Source organism: Leptonychotes weddellii, chromosome 14 (genome assembly GCF_054177405.1).
Source record: "Leptonychotes weddellii isolate Sample4059 chromosome 14, ASM5417740v2, whole genome shotgun sequence".
NCBI classification, from domain to species: Eukaryota; Metazoa; Chordata; class Mammalia; order Carnivora; family Phocidae; genus Leptonychotes; species Leptonychotes weddellii.
The window spans coordinates 46,410,216-46,426,289 of record NC_138382.1 but is presented as its reverse complement, the minus strand read 5'-3'; the positions used below and the strand labels follow the sequence as shown (position 1 = coordinate 46,426,289).

The window sequence follows — 16,074 nt, the reverse complement described above, 5'->3', positions numbered from 1 at the left end:
CAAGTAGTGAGCTATGATTATAGTCCTTCACTCATTCACTACTGCATATAAAATGCCAGCAGTGTTATTCACTGGCCCCATTAAGAGGTCTGACACTGAACACCACCCCTGGGATGATGTTCATCATCCTCATAGGCTTCCCCATTGTAATGGCGCCGTCTTTCCTGATTTGGATCAAAGTCCACCAGTTCTACCTGGTCCATTTCATCAGTCTCTTCTACTTCTTTCCTCTCAGGTAGGAGTTTTTCCAGCAAAGAGAGTTTATCAGGAGAGAGAAAGCCATTCTCAGGAAAGTTTACCTATAAAAAGAAATCTCTACTGTTAAGTTCAGTTTGATATACTTCATTAGCTCCTTAGATATATTACCACTGATCCATTTTCTCCCCATAAAAACATGTGGTCAATGTGCCAATCCCAAATTAGAACATGTGTTCTAAAAGGCACAGCATCTATCTAGCTAGTACCCTGAACTAGAATTTAAAACAATAAAAAAAATTATCCTAGTAAAACTGCACTGTGATGATCACCGTTCTATTCAGCACATGAGAACCCATCCTGAAACACTAATTCCTTTTAACAGTTATTTTTTTAAAAGCTGTTTGTCCTCAAAAAGGCAGTCCTTTCTCTGCCCAAGTTTTTTAAAACAAAATTCTCCATTTCTATAAAACTTTGTTAAAGAAAAAAAAAATAGTATTTTGAACTACACGGTCACCAGAATTTGTTATCAAAAATGCACACTTCCCTTGGCATCTTCCCAAAATGTTTTTAATAAAAGCTGTATTTATGGGTCAAGAGCCAGACAATTTAAGATTGAAAAAAATGATTGCGGGTTGCTTTATAAACCATCCTATTAGCAAACCAAGCTTTGTAGTATTTTGCCAAAAAGCCACAGTAGTTATTTTGAGTGCTTCTGCTGAACTTTAATCCCAATTATAGCCTTGTATTAGCTTAATTTATTTCTTCCTGGGACAAGAGAGAATACCAATCTGATGTACCTTACCATTCGGAAATGTAATTCTGTCGTTAGTTTAAATAAGCTAATCATTCTCCAGTATTCCTAGAGTACTTTATAGCTTACCTTAAATTCGATGATTAGGCGACCCTTCTCATATGGTCTACGATAAATTGGCATGCCTTCATTTAGCACACACTTGATATCTCCATGCTTGACAATTTGACCTAAAATCACGGAAGCCGAGTTTTTCCTTAGTCACATTTTCAGGAGGCGGGGAAAATAAAGAACAGAGATTCCTCTAGCTCACTGAATTTATGTGAGGCAATCCCATTACCTTTTTAGAGGCTTCCAAAAAGACCCAATACCCTACACAATTTCAGCTCAGCTCCCAAGAAAGATATGTAACTGACCGAGTAAAATACCAGTTTTCTGGTATTTTAGATCATGACAATACTAGAACAGAAAGACAAGCTCATCCAAATATCATACCTGGGTGAGAGGTGATGACGATGGTTCGGTTGTCAAGAGTAGATATTGGCTTTTGAAAGCCGCACAGTGCTTCAACCAGCTGTATGTCCATACACATGAAAAGGTCTTCTCCTCGCCTATGTCAATGTCAATATGACAGACACTTAAATCTTTCAAATCACCAATTATTAGAAGTACCATGGCAGGCAATTGTGTTTTCTTAACAGCAAGAGCGTAAGGTATCTTTCACAAAGATGTCCTTTCTTTCCCCGTTCTCCAAACAGCCAATATACATGGACCCTGCCAACTGTTTCCTGGACAAGACTTTAGAATCCGTCCACACATTCTAGACAGCCTCAACTACTTACCATCCCCGAACTGTTTCTTCATCCCACTCCTTACTTGTGCTTAGACTTGCTTTTCCAATCCATATTAGTAAAATATCTTATCAAGTACTCCAAACTCTTTGTAACAAGATTCACCTCAAATGACAGCATTTTCCATTGAGACATTTGTAGGAATGTTCTTTTTTCGTTAACTCAAAACCAGTTCCTTCAGAGGTCATTCCCAACAGATTTATTGGAACCCTACTCTCATCCAATGCTTTAAATTAGCAAGGGATAGATATTTAACAAATTGCTAAATCATTCTTGTGCTTCGCTCTCAGCTCTTCATAAACAGTATTTCACAGCAATATATAAATTTATATACTTAGTTTTCAACAGAGAGTTCTACACATTTGTTTACAGTTAAAAACAACCCAACATATCACAAACTCATGATTGAAAGCAGCAAAGTTTTAGGTTATTTCAAATTAACTGCTATACAAAGACTGTTTAGGGATGTATCCCCTAACCCATCCATTTATATTCATACAAAACACCTGTAATAAAAACACATCCTTCAAATTCCAGGTTGGGTAACAACTAAGTTTAGGAAAAAACCCCAAATCTGATCCTTTCCGTTTTTAGCTTATTAAAACAGTGGTTAACTACCTTTTAGAAAAAACATCATATATAACCCAACTCTCTCCTGCTATACTTTTCTACGGTATTTCCAAGAAATGTCTTTAAAGTAATGAAAAGCTCATTAGAAAAAAAATATTCAAGAGGTCAGTTTAAGTACTTCATAAAAGTTCTTACCGAGTAAAAACAGCGTGGTCCTTCTGATCTAAAACAATGATAATATCTCCTGGTTCCAGTCCTGGTTCTTGGTCTCCTTCACCATGGAATGTTATCTTCTGGCCATCCTTCATGCCTAAAAACAAAAGATTTTATACTCTTGTTTAACATCCAACTAATGCCAGAATCAGTCTGTTTAGAAACATTGATGCACGTTTGTGTGGAAAAAAAAAGTCATGTCTTTGTGGATGCTAAATTTACCAAAATGGCTAAGAATGCCCACATGATTAAATCAGTCCGATTTCTTACTGAAGAAAGTGATCATGGTAGAGAACAAACTCTATAGAGGCAAACAGATGAGGTTCCACATTTTAGAGCTCTTATTTACTACTTGCTGGGTTACCCTGGGAAAGCAAGTTGCATAACCTTCCAAAAAAAAAAATACCAACTTTCCCAGAGACCTACCACATCAGGGCTGTTTTGACTATTAAATAAAAGGCCCACACTGCCACTGAGTCAGCTGACTGGCAAACATTATTAACCGTAAATGTTAATTATTTCAATTTCATTACTTAGATCCTTATCTCCTGAACCAATGATACCGAGGTGACCCACACAAGAACTTTGTTTTACTCATTATGGAAACTATTAAACTTACATATGTAGCCAATACTACAATGAATCCCTATATATTCAAACTAGATCCAGCCGCTATCAACTCATGACTACTATTTCATGTGTTATACCTCCATCCATGCCCCCCCATATTTTGAAGCAAAATCCCAACATAATACTTCAGTATGTACCTCTAAAATACTAAGAACTTAAACCACAGTATCAGTATTATACACTGACAAAACTAAACAGCCTTTAACCATTTGTGAAGCCAAGTAACTGTCTTGTTACAGTGGTGAAGCAATTAAACAACTAGGTTTTACTGGTTGTTCCACTACTGTAAAGACTGTGGGTAAATACAGCAAAAATGGTTTCACTTGCCACTAATGCCCTCCAAAATACATATTGTTGATAGCAAAAGCGGATGTCCTGGGGCGCCTGGGTGGCTCAGTTGGTTAAGCGACTGCCTTCGGCTCAGGTCATGATCCTGGAGTCCCTGGATCGAGTCCCACGTCGGGCTCCCTGCTCGGGAGGGAGCCTGCTTCTCCCTCTGACCCCCCCCATGTGCTCTCTCTCTCTCTGTCTCAATAAGTGGAATCTTTAAAAAAAAAAAAAGGGGGGGGGATGTCCTACCGACATACTAAACATGGACCAATTAAGCAGGAAAAAATGAAGGGAGAGTCAGTACCATGATTCACATGGAAGACTACTACTGCAGGAGCTTAAGTTAATGTAAATGTATGTAATAATATATAATGTTCATACTGTCAATAGTTCCACCAATATGCAGTCCGTAATACTAGTTTCATTTTAAGTTAGTAAAGTCTGAAGAACATTACCATAATCTAAGTTCTTACGTATCGATTAATGAAACATGCTCGTTAGTTTAGAAAAATTAAGGAAATCTTTGAGACACCCCCCCCCCAAATTCTTCACCTAAAAGCAAACATATTCCAGGGTGCCTGACTGGCTCAGTCAGTGAGCATGTGACTCTCCATCTCAGAGTTCTAACTGCAAGCCCAATGTTGGGTGTAGAGATCATTTAAAAATAAAAGCTTAAAAAAAAGTAGGTATATCCCTTAATCTAGCAGTTCCCAAGAAAATTAACAATGTGCTAAGTTAACTGCAATAAAAAAGGCGGAAGAACTGATTTAATAGAAGAAAATTAAGTGTGGAACATTATTCAATCATCTGCTGATGTCAGTGTTATATTAAGTGAGGAGATCCTTGAAGTATTCCCTACAAACATACAAAAGCTTGGCATGAAAAAGCATTTACTACGCAGCTAAGAGTTATCCCTGGGTGATAACATCATACATAAAACCTATTAAGGATAGTTTTTAACAATTACAAAATGTAGTATTAATAAACTTGCCACAGCACTCAAGAATTCAAATTAAGTGGCTCAGAACTCACCTTTGTCAATATGAACTTCTAGAATCTTCTTCTCTCGAACTATCTTCCTCCCATTGCAGCTTTTACATCTATCTTTGGGACTGATCCGTTCCCCATGGCCCTGGCACTCCATGCACACAGACTGAATTTGCTGAACCATTCCAGGTCCTATCTGATGAATTCTTATTTGCATTCCAGTACCTCGGCAATTGGGACAACATTCGACTGCTCCTTTCTTACCACCTCGGCCTAAATGGTTTAAAAAGAAATGTTTGAATTTAGTATTAGATACAAATATTTTAAATGAATTCTTACATACTACATTTAATTTCCAAGATCTGATGGTATTCTGCCCTAAAAGTCTACAATTCAGCCTTCTTAGAATTGGTAAAACATAGCCACCATCAGCTTCAGTTATCTACTGACATTTTGATGGCTGTCTTCCCAAAAAGCGCAAATTCAGAATTTTACTTGAAACATGTGCTCCCAAAGCACCATTGTTATGACTACTTTATCTGTGGGATGGTAACATTTTAAAGCATACGCTCTCTTTAGAAAAGAACATTTCCAACAAATAACTTACAAAAAAGACCAGAGGTTCTTAGCCAAGAATTTGTCTAAACAGCTAAGTGTCCAAAAAAAGAGGACACTATTAAAACCATATTACAGATTCTGAAACCATTAGAATGATAAAGTTTTAGAGAGAACAGAAACTGTTCACCTCTAAACAATGTTGAGGAAAAGACACCAAATTCGATTGATCCCAATTGTATTTAAAACACAACAAAGGGCGCCTGGGTGGCTCAGTCAGTTAAGCGACTGCCTTCAGCTCGGGTCATGATCCCAGGGTGCTGGGATCGAGCCCCACATCGGGCTCCCTGCTCCACTGGAAGCCTGCTTCTCCCTCTCCCACTCCCCCCTGCTTGTGTTCCCTCTCTTGCTCTGTCAAATAAGTAAATAAAAAATCTTTAAAAAACTAAAACAAACAAAAAAACCATACACAACAAAAAAAAGGTGGTATTTTGCTAGTATTTCTCAAGGTGGTAAGTTCAGGTTTTCTTCATACTTTGAGTCTGCAAGATTTAGGTAGTGTACTGTCAGTTTTATATATCCAAAAAAGTTTGTTTCATTTTCAGTTATACTTAGAGGTGTTAAAAGACCATACCTTCACATTTATCGCAAATCACATTCTTTTGCAGAGCTAGTTTTCGTGTTGCACCATTATATAAATCTTCTAAGGTTACTGAGAGCTGATGCACAACATTTTTACCTAAAACAAAACACTGCTCATTAAAAATTTGAAATGTTACTTCTTATATTTGTGTTCATTGCACTTTAAAAACAGTAAGATACGGGCCCCTGGGTGGCTCAGTCGTTAAGCGTCTGCCTTCGGCTCAGGTCATGATCCCAGGGTCCTGGGATCGAGTCCCGCATCGGGCTCCCTGCTCAGCGGGAAGCCTGCTTCTCCCTCTCCTACTCCCCCCCTGCTTGTGTTCCCTCTTTCGCTTTGTCTCTCTCTGTTGAATAAATAAATAAAATCTTAAAAAAAAATAAAAATAAAAATAAAAACAGTAAGATACATCTGTTGAACACCTACTACATACAAAGAAGTTGGTCACATTATCACCTGTGATCCTCAAACTGAGATGTAATTTCAGATGAGGAAAATTGGGTAACAGTTAAGTAATTTGCCTAAGAACATATTTGTGGCCATCTTACAAACTATGGCAATCAAAAACCTCAACTGCAAAATCACTTGGGAAAACCAATGTTAAATATCAGGTTTCACAAATTAATCCAAACTGCATCTCTTTTCTAATACATTCTTTGAATCTTTCACTTAGTATGACAATGATACGGCCAATTACTTCATCCAAAAATTCTTCAACACCGTAAGTTCCAACTAAGCAAGACTGGCCAGGGAAGCAGATAGTCTTCTATGGAGACTGGATAAATCTATCAGTTCCCACTTCTTTGTGATGTAAGAGTAGCACACTTACTTTTGGGGACAGCAGTAATTAAAAACTGTATTTCTCATACAGTGCTGTCCAATACACCTTCCTGCAGTGACAAATATTTTATATCCGTGGTATCTAAAACAGTAACTACTAATCACATGTGGCCATTTAGCACCTTAGTAAGGCTACCACATATAGAGGAATTTTTGTTTTGAATTAATCTAAAGTAAAATGTGGCCAGAGGCTACAAAGGAGTGCCACATCTCATCTTAAAATGTGAAGTGGAAGGTGGAGATTGCAAAAGGACACAAAGGCTACAGAAATGAAATCACCTGCCAGTGGTTAGTAAGTTCCTAGTTAGTGATTCTTCCACAGTGACTTTTACCCACCAAACAGTACTGCCTTATGCCTAAGTGAAAAAAGCTCCCTCACTCCTATATGCACATGTCTAATGAATACTTTTAGTTCCCAAACAAGTGTGAAGCACCATTAACTATACCCTTTTGTTCCTAGCTCCACCTTTGGTTCTGTATCAGATACAGTCCCATGCAGTTGGTTCTGGCATGCTAGAAACTGCCCCTCTTACTTTAGCTTTATAGATCTGAGAAAACAGGGAAGGAAAACAAAAACTCCTTTAGTGTGGTTACATTATCCTCCAGTATCACAACAAAAAAATCTTTCATTAATCTAAGTCAAAGTTTGCCAGTCAATTCCTTAATTTTTTTTTTCTAAATAAAAACCGCTTGTTTTCTGTGGGAGAAATCATCCTAAACAATTAACTATGATTGCAAATCGTTCTAAAATAAATTCCATAACCACATTTCTGTTAAGTGTTAAGGGCACATATTTTAATAAGAAAGCAGAAACAAGATTAAACAGACCATAACCTATTTGGAGTTAATAAACCTGTGTTCCATTACTGACTCTACTGATGCCTTGCTATATATGACCTTGAAAAAATGTTAATTTCTTAACTCTAACTCACTTGTAACTGAACAAGGCCATGTAACTCCAAGGCTGGGGGGGGGGGGGAAGGAAGGGATCAAAAAAGAGCTCTAAAAAGGGCTTTGTCCTATACTCTATTCCTTTAATTAATACTTGATAACCTTCCTGAAGTCGTACGTATCGGAGACCTTTACAAGCATTTACTTGTTAGAACTTGATTGGCCTAGCTATTTCTGGCTACATCAATCCCACTGAAAAAAACATCATAAATCAAAGTGGCAGTTTAGGTCGGTTTGCAACATTATACCAACGTGTAAACAAGCATTTCAAATAGATAATTTCTCAAGAATTTGCTTTCACCAAGGGCTACTTTAATTTGCTCCATGTGGACTAGGTTACTCTTACCTCTCCTTTCTCTCTGCATCCTTCCTCCTCCTCCAAAAAACATATCAAAGATGTCCATGGGGGAGCCAAAACCACCACCAGCTCCACCTTCTTTAATTGCCTGTTCTCCTCCTTTGTCATATAATTCCCTTTTCTTTGCATCAGAGAGTACTTCGTAAGCTTGAGAAATCTGTTTGAACTGTTTGAGAAAAAAGAAATTTCACTCGAAAGTGCTGCAAAGCAGTCACTGTATTACACATACTCATCGTCAGGTTCTAATAAGTACTATACACCTGGCAAAGAACCACACAGCTACATTTAAGAGTATGAGTACATCACTTGCCTTCTCTCCTTCATTTGGATTCTTATCAGGGTGATACTTCAAGGCCAGTTTCCTATAGGCCTTTTTCAATTCCTCTTGGGTGGCATTGGGTTTGACCCCCAAAACATCATAGTAAGTGGTTTCTTTCACCATTTTCTACAGCCTGAAATAAAAAACAGTTTTAACTGACTTTCAACTGGAAATTTTAATTAGCCAAAATCAGAGGTATGGCAAAGAAATCTGTTCTTCCCCAAATCTGATTTAAAAAACCCACCTTCCCCAAACTTCAGAGAAGGTAACAATTCCTTTGGTAGTTCAGCCATAGATTCTAACGAACTAAGTATTAGCTAGTAATTATCAGGAATAATTCAAAGGCCTTCTACAGCAGTTGGTTCCCCCTCTCCCACAGGAAAGCTCCATACTAACGCCACTATTATCTGGATTCTTCCTGTTTCTCTTTCCAGTATTGACAGCAGTGATCAAAAAGAGCACCAATAGGTTCAGTCTACTGGTTATTACGTTATCATTCTTTGGTAAATCTGATAAGCCATACACTCCCTAAAAAAAAAAGCACTTGGGCACGGGGGAGGGGGAAACGGATTGGTTTATGAAACTGATTAAAAGCACAAGAAAGCAAGCTCCCCTCCCCCCCCCAAAGATGTTTCTCAATCATATAACTTAACAGCACTTCCACTTTGACCACCGAACCCCTCTAGCCCCAAGCCAGCGTAGTTTACATGTCGTTAGGTTTCCCCCTGCACTAGGTGCAGACCTTTAAGGTTTTCCTCCTCCCACCTTGACCGAAGAGGTAGGAGAACCCCAGCCAGCCCTCAACAAAGAAAAGGGAGGGAGACCGGAGAAGCGGCCGCAGCCTCCGCCCCGCTCCCCCCGCAGCCCCTCGCCCCTCGCTCCTTCCGCGCGTGCGCGCATGGTCGCCCACCCCCAGCAAGCTGGGGCGGAGGGGACGCGGGGGCGCGCACGGAGGGGGACGGGTGGAAACCCGAAGGTGGCAAATCCTTGGGGGCCTCGGGCTAAACAGAGAGTGGAGAATGCTTCAGGAAACGTCTCGGGCCCACTCACCGCGTGCCGGAGATGGGTTGCCGCGGCACCACACCAGTCCTCCCAAAAAGAGAATCGTGGACACAGGAACCGACAACCCTCCCGCCCACGCGAAGCCAACCGCCTCCGACCGCGGCTCCATCCGGCTTCCCCGTGCCAACAATGGCGCCGGCCTCGGGACAAGGGGAAGCGCGAGGACTGAAACTCACCGCTGAGAGGGCCGAGGCCGGTGTGTGGGAGCAGGAAGGAGCGCGTTGCTGGGCGCAGCTCGGGCAGCCGCCGCTCCTCCGCGTCTTATCGAGCGTTCTGGAAAGTTCCGCTCGGCGCGCCGCAGCCGTCGTCTTTTGTACCCGAGTCCAGGCGCGTCACTCGACGGAAGTCCCGCCCCTTTCGCCGCTGCCACCGCCCCGCGGTTACCTGGGCAACGGCGCGTGGGCAATCGTACTGGGAGGAGCTTTGCCGAAGGGCCTTGTGGGGGTGGGTGCAAGCTTGGGTTTCTGGTGCTCGTGGAACTTTCTGGAGTTCTTTCCTCCAGCCCGTGGGCCAGAGGGTGCGGAAGTCTCGGGCGGGAGCGGTGCAATGCCGGGCCAACTCCGGTTTCCCGAACCCGCAGGGTCGCAGCCGCTTCCGCCCCCTGCGACGGCGGGGAGGGCTTGGGAACCGAGCCCCATGCGGGAGCTGAGTTCGGAACAGGAACCTCTTAGAACAAAGCCCCGCCGTACTCCCTCCCTGCTGGCTTTTCTTTTGCCACTTCGGGCATTTGTAATTCGCTTAATTCCTCAGCCCCGAGATTCTGGGAACCCGCCGAGGAAGAAGTGTCTTGTTCTGGACAATCTCACAGTCCTCTGATCTTGCTCCTTTTCACGCGTAGTCCGTGGCCTTGTAATCCACCAAATTGCAAGTGGGAAGGGCTCTCTGTGCAAGTCCAGGCCCCTGTACGTATGTTATTTGCCTTGGCCCCGACTGTGTCCTACACATTGGGCACAGGGAAATGTTTGGAATACCTTGGTGCAAACTGAGGGCCTTGGACTCCTGGCCTGGCATTCACCCTGTTGGCTAGTGAGAGGCACCAAGAGTGGCTAACAAATCGTCTTAACTGATCTAAATTTTAAGCCCTACCAGTCTGTGAACTTGGATTTACAGTCTGCAAAGTGAGTCCTTGCACTTTAAAATGTTGGGATGGGGGCCATAATGGAAAATGGAGTCTCATATTCAATAATACTAAACATGGGAGTATTTATCTACCGCCAAGGAAGCTGGAGATGCAAAGTAGAAAAAGCTGGGTTCACATCACTTAGATTTTAATGGGGAACCAGACATCAACGAACTTGAGAGAACCACAAGATAGAGGTCAGCAGGGGAGACACTCCTATATCAAATCTGATGGAATAGGGAAAGCATCTGTGGGAAAGTAGTTGAACAGGTTTTTTTTTTTTCTTTTTTAAGATGTCATTTTTAAAAAATTTAAATTCAATTGCATATAGTGTGTTATTAGTTCCAGAGGTAGAGTTCAGTGATTCATCAGTTGTTTAGAAAATCCAGTGCTCGTTATATTGCGTGCCCTCCTTGATGCCCATCACCCAGTTACCCCATTCCCCACACCCCTTCTCTCCAACAACCCTCAGTTTGTTTCCTATGGTTAAGAGTCTCCTATGGTTTGTCTCCCTCCCTGATTATATCTTGTTTTACTTTTACCCCCTTCCTCTATGCTTCTCTGTTTTGTTTCTTAAATTCCACATATGAGTGAAATCATATAATTGTCTTTCTCTGATTGACTTATTTCACTTAGCATGATATTCTCTAGTTCCATCCACGTTGTTGCAAATGGTAAGATTTCATTTTTTTTTTATGGCTGAGTAGTATTCCATCATATATGACCACATCTTCTTTATCCATTCATCTGTTGATGGACATCTGGGCTCTTTCCATAGGTTGGCTATTGTGGACATTGCTGCTCTAAACATTGGGGGGCAGGTGCTGCTTCGGATCCCTACATTTGTATATTTGGGGTATGTACTTAGTGCAATTGCTGGGTCTAGGGTAGCTCTATTTTTAACTTTTTGAGGAACCTCCATTGAGCTGAGTTTTTAAAGGGAGAAAAACATTCCCAACAAAGAAGCACAAGAGAAGGCTAAGGGGTGAAAGAATGTGATACTTCTACGAAATTGCAAGTAATTGGATATTGCCACAGCTAAGGGAGCTGGTAGCAGTAGGCTAGGCTTCAGAGATATTTGGGGAACACCCTTGGATATATCTTGCTAAGCTCAGGATTTTGAACTTTACCGTGAATGCATCCTGATGCGTACTTTTTCAGCATTATCTCTTTTATTTAAACTGTGCACCTAGTTACACCAAGCTATCAGCAGTTTTCCCAGATGCACTTCTTCACTTCTCTGCTCTTGCTTCGACTGAGAGGCACCTAATCTTTACAATCTTAGAGGTTACCATCTCAGCTTATCGCCTGTGGTATAAACTTTTTTTTCTTTAACCCACACTTATGGAAGTCTAATACTGCAGGCAGAGCACTAGGGTTTGGTAATATAAAAATCATTTAAATCATGTTCCTGCCTTTGAGGATCTCACCACACAAAAAAAGGACGAGTTGTGTTGTAAATGCCAATAAAGGAAAAGGAAGAGTACTGAGATCCTGAGTAGCAGAACCTTGCACATCCAGGTGAGTATTCCAGATCAAGAGACCAGCAAGTATAAAAACATAATTAATAGAGAACAGTAAACAATGACAAGTTTGTTCATGTGTTCTGAGGCGTTGTAGTTGTAAAATTCCGACTTTATCATACTATAAACAGTGCGTTTGTTAATCTAACATTGGTTAAGCATATGAAATAATAAGTAGAATATATATCAAATCACTTCAACTGAGAGTTTCCACAATAAATATTACTGTGTCTAGTATTTCTTAAATATTACTATATTTAATGTTTCTTTTTGCCTCAGGAATCCAATGGAAATTCATACAACTTTGAGAAAGATGGAAGTCAACATAAAGCTATGAAATGTGATAGCAAAAATCCTTTTAAAACCTGCAAGCTAAGTGAGCTTAATTCCTTATTAAAAATAAAATAAGGGACATAAAAGTTGGTTTAAAAGAAAAGGAAGACTATGTGCTTATTTGCTTGTATGTGTATAGAATATTTCTCAAGGATACCGAAAAACTTGTAATATGGTTGCCTTTGGGGAGAGGTAGATGTTGGTGAGAGGAGAATGGGAGGGAGACATTTCAGAATATACCATTTTGTAACTTTGGGATTTTTAACCTATTTGAATGTAGTACTTATTTTATTTTATTTTATTTATTTATTTATTTTAAAGATTTATTTATTTGAGAGAGCGAGAATGAGAGAGAGAGTACATGAGAGGGGGGAGGGTTAGAGGGAGAAGCAGGCTCCTCGCCGAGCGGGAAGCCCGATGCGGGACTCGATCCCGGGACTTCAGGATCATGACCTGAGCCGAAGGCAGTCGCTCAACCAACTGAGCCACCCAGGCGCCCTGTAGTACTTATTTTAAAAATCAAACTTAAAAAAGTATAAAATCCTCTCCTCCCAATTCAAGCTTTGAACTAGTAATTTGTAACCCCAACAGCAAAGTTAGGTAATTCTTGGTGGCCTTAAAGAACATCATTACATATGTTCTAATATTTTTCCTTCATAGAAACTTAATGATGCTAAAAATATGTCTTTATGAATATTTTAACTTTTCAGTAAGAGAACTTAGCACTTTTAAGCATTCTTGTTTATATAAAATACAAAAAGATGAGCAATAATTTAGTTTGTGTGGTTTTTTTTGGGGGGGTTAAGAAATGGTATCATATCATACATGCTGTTTGTAACTTACTCCTTTCACTTAATTTATTGTCATCTTACCATGTTAGAATAAATAAATCTACCTTGTTATTTTTAACGGCTTCATAGTATATACTATGCAGGTATTACAATTTATTTAACCATTCCCCTATTGATGAACGTTTTGGCAATTTCCAGTGTTTTACAAACAATGCTGCAGAGAAATTCTCAAATATAGCTGTAGACACTCATGCCAGTATTTCTGTAAGATGGACATCTAGAATTGAAATTGCTGGGTTAAGTTAACTGCAGGTTTAAAATTGTAGTAAGTAACTACCCTTTTCCTTTTTTGGCTTTTGTGTTTCTTTTCTTCTCCATTCTTTCCCTCTCTCCCCTCTTCTTCATTTGTTATGCTTAGGAAGCTTTCACTAATCCAACATTATGAACGTATTCTCCCAGGTTTTCTTCTAGTACTTTCATGGTTCCATTTTTTACATTTAAATCTTTTTTCCACCTAGAATTGATTTTGGTTGAAGTGCTGAGGATTATTTGTAAGAAACTGAGTTTTATTTTTCTTCAAATGGTGAACTAGTTTTTCTGATTTAATACTCTATTTTTCCTGCCTAATGTGAAATGCCATTTTTCTCACATAGTAAATTTACATTAAAATGCATTTTTAAATTTTTTTAAAAGATTTTTATTTATTTGACAGAGAGAGACACAGCGAGAGAGGGAACACAAGCAGAGGGAGTGGGAGAGGGAGAAGCAGGCTTCCCTCTGAGCAGGGAGCCTGATGCGGGGCTTGATCCCAGAACCGCAGGACCATGACCCAAGCTGAAGGTAGACGCCTAATGACTGAGCCACCCAGGCGCCCTGCATTTTTTTATTTTTTAAAGATTTTATTTATTTATTTGAGAGAGTGAGAGTGCAAGCATGAGCAGGGAGGGGCAGAGGGAGAGGGAGAAGCAGACTCCTAGTTGAGCAGGGAGCCTGATGTGGGGCTGGATCCCAGGATCCTTGGACTATGACCTGAGCTGAAGGCAGATACTTAACTGACTGAGCCACCTAGGCGCTCCTTAAAATGCGTTTTAATGTCTGGGAGGCCTAGTTCCCCTCACTGCTCCTCCTTTTTATAGTTTTTCCTGGCACTTTCTAGTATGTTTATCCTTCCAAGATGAATTTAAGAATATTTCTGGCCAATTCCCCCCAAATCCCAATGTGACTTTGATTGTGATTACAATTACAGTGCTTTTATACATTAGTCAGTTTGGGGAGACTTAACATGTTTATAAGGTTGTATCTTCCTACCTGTGAACAAGGTATATTATGCATATAGCTGCATATTCCCTTTATTGTGTTTTATAGTTGCTGTTTTTTAAAAGGTAGGTCCTGGGGCACCTGGGTGGCTCAGTCGTTGGGCGTCTGCCTTTGGCTCAGGTCATAGTCCCGGGGTCCTGGGATCAAGCCACGCATCGGACTCCCTGCTTGGCGGAAGGCCTGCTTCTCCCTCTCCCACTCCCCCCTGCTTGTGTTCCTGCTCTCGCTGTCTCTGTCAATAAATAAATAAAATCTTAAAAATAAATAAATAAATAAATAAAAAATAAATAAATAAAAGGTAGGTCCTGATCATTTCTTCTTGAAGTTGTTACTAAACACTATCTTTTTGGTTGTTATCATGAATGGTCTCTTGTCTTACCATTTATTTTATTTCAGTGGTATGCTTCATAACTTTCCCCAACCATGTGACCAGATTACAGGTGTCCAAGGAGTTAGCTGGGAATGGCTAGAGGCATGGCAGAAGCCAAGTCATTAGGGCTTGAGCACTCTGCTAGTAGTGTGATTTTTATCTTGAGAAAACACTGGAGGATTCTAGGTAGGATGGTAATATAATCACTACGAGCTGACTTTTTTCTTTCTGAGTGCCTGTCAGGCACTGTGCTGAACTTTCTACAAATGTTGTCATATATTAATCCTCACAGCAACGCTTTTTTACAGATGGGATTTGATAATATTTACATTTTACAACAGTCATTTGGTGCTGATATGAAAGATGGATTCCTGGGAAGCTTTTATTGTGAGAGATAAGATCACAAGTGGTGAGGCCTAAATAATAGAAATGGAGAGGGAGAGAAATAGAAATAGAAACATAGAGGTGGAATCTGCAGCTCATGGTGACCAGCTGCAGAGGTGAGGGAGAAGGAATCATAGCTGACTTCCAGTGTTCTGGCCTGAGCAACACGATGATTGGGGAGGCCCTTCCTGAGATAGGAGGCCCAGAAAGAGGAGGACGAGAAGGCTGTGGTGGGGCAGAATTGGGGAGGGCGAAGATGAGTCCAGTTTTCGATGTGTAGAATTACTGCTATACTCTTTTCTTTAGATTAAAAAGAGAAAATTTTTGTTGGAAAGCACAAAATGGAAAGTAAATTGCAGCTAAAATGCTGTTTCTTATGCTTGTATAAATTATATTTCTTGAAACCTTTAGTTTTTAATTGACTGTGGGACCTAGTGGGGCTGGAAATATTTTTATTTTGTTTTATTTTATTATGTTATGTTAGTCACCGTAGAATACATCATTAGTTTTCGATGTGGTGATCCACGATCCATTGTTTTCATATAACACCCAGTGCTCTGTGCAGTACGTGCCCTCCTTAATACCCATCACCGGCCTAACCCATCCCTCCATCCCCCTCCCCTCTAAAACCCTGTTTGTTTCTCAGAGTCCATAGTCTCATGGTTCATCTCTCCCTCCGATTTCCCCCCCCTTCATTTTTCCCTTCCTTCTAATGTCCTCCATGCTATTCCTTATGTTCCACAAATAAGTGAAACCATATGATAATTGACTTTCTCTGCTTGATTTATTTCACTTAGCATAATCTCCTCCAGTCCCATCCATGTTGATGTAAAAGTTGGGTATTCATCCTTACTGATGGCTGAGTAATAGTCCATTATATATATGGACCACATCTTCTTTATCCATTCATCTGTTGAAGGGCATCTCGGCTCTTTCCACAGTTTGGCTATTGTGGACATTGCTGCTATGAACATTGGGGTG

At 40.4% G+C, this 16,074-nt stretch overlaps 1 protein-coding gene and 1 long non-coding RNA gene across 2 annotated transcripts in view; one reads left to right on the top strand and one right to left on the bottom strand.

Annotated features, from left to right (window-relative positions):
• Positions 1 to 61: 61 nt before the first annotated feature.
• On the bottom strand, positions 62 to 9,564 carry DNAJA1 (DnaJ heat shock protein family (Hsp40) member A1). The gene is made up of 9 exons (XM_081803061.1): positions 9,432 to 9,564; positions 8,185 to 8,326; positions 7,863 to 8,040; positions 5,720 to 5,824; positions 4,576 to 4,803; positions 2,566 to 2,680; positions 1,445 to 1,560; positions 1,079 to 1,179; positions 62 to 299 (listed from the first exon to the last, which is right to left on the bottom strand). Exons 2-9 carry the CDS (start codon positions 8,314 to 8,316, stop codon positions 81 to 83), a joined length of 1,194 nt encoding a protein of 397 aa, XP_081659187.1. The 5' UTR covers positions 8,317 to 8,326; positions 9,432 to 9,564; the 3' UTR covers positions 62 to 80.
• A 195-nt stretch (positions 9,565 to 9,759) lies between these two features.
• LOC145717040 (uncharacterized) overlaps positions 9,760 to 16,074 on the top strand; it is a 12,684-nt gene continuing 6,369 nt past the window's right edge. The window contains exons 1-2 of the long non-coding RNA XR_014140020.1: positions 9,760 to 11,896; positions 12,178 to 12,274. This is a non-coding gene — a long non-coding RNA (uncharacterized LOC145717040). The remainder of the gene's footprint in view (positions 11,897 to 12,177; positions 12,275 to 16,074) is intronic.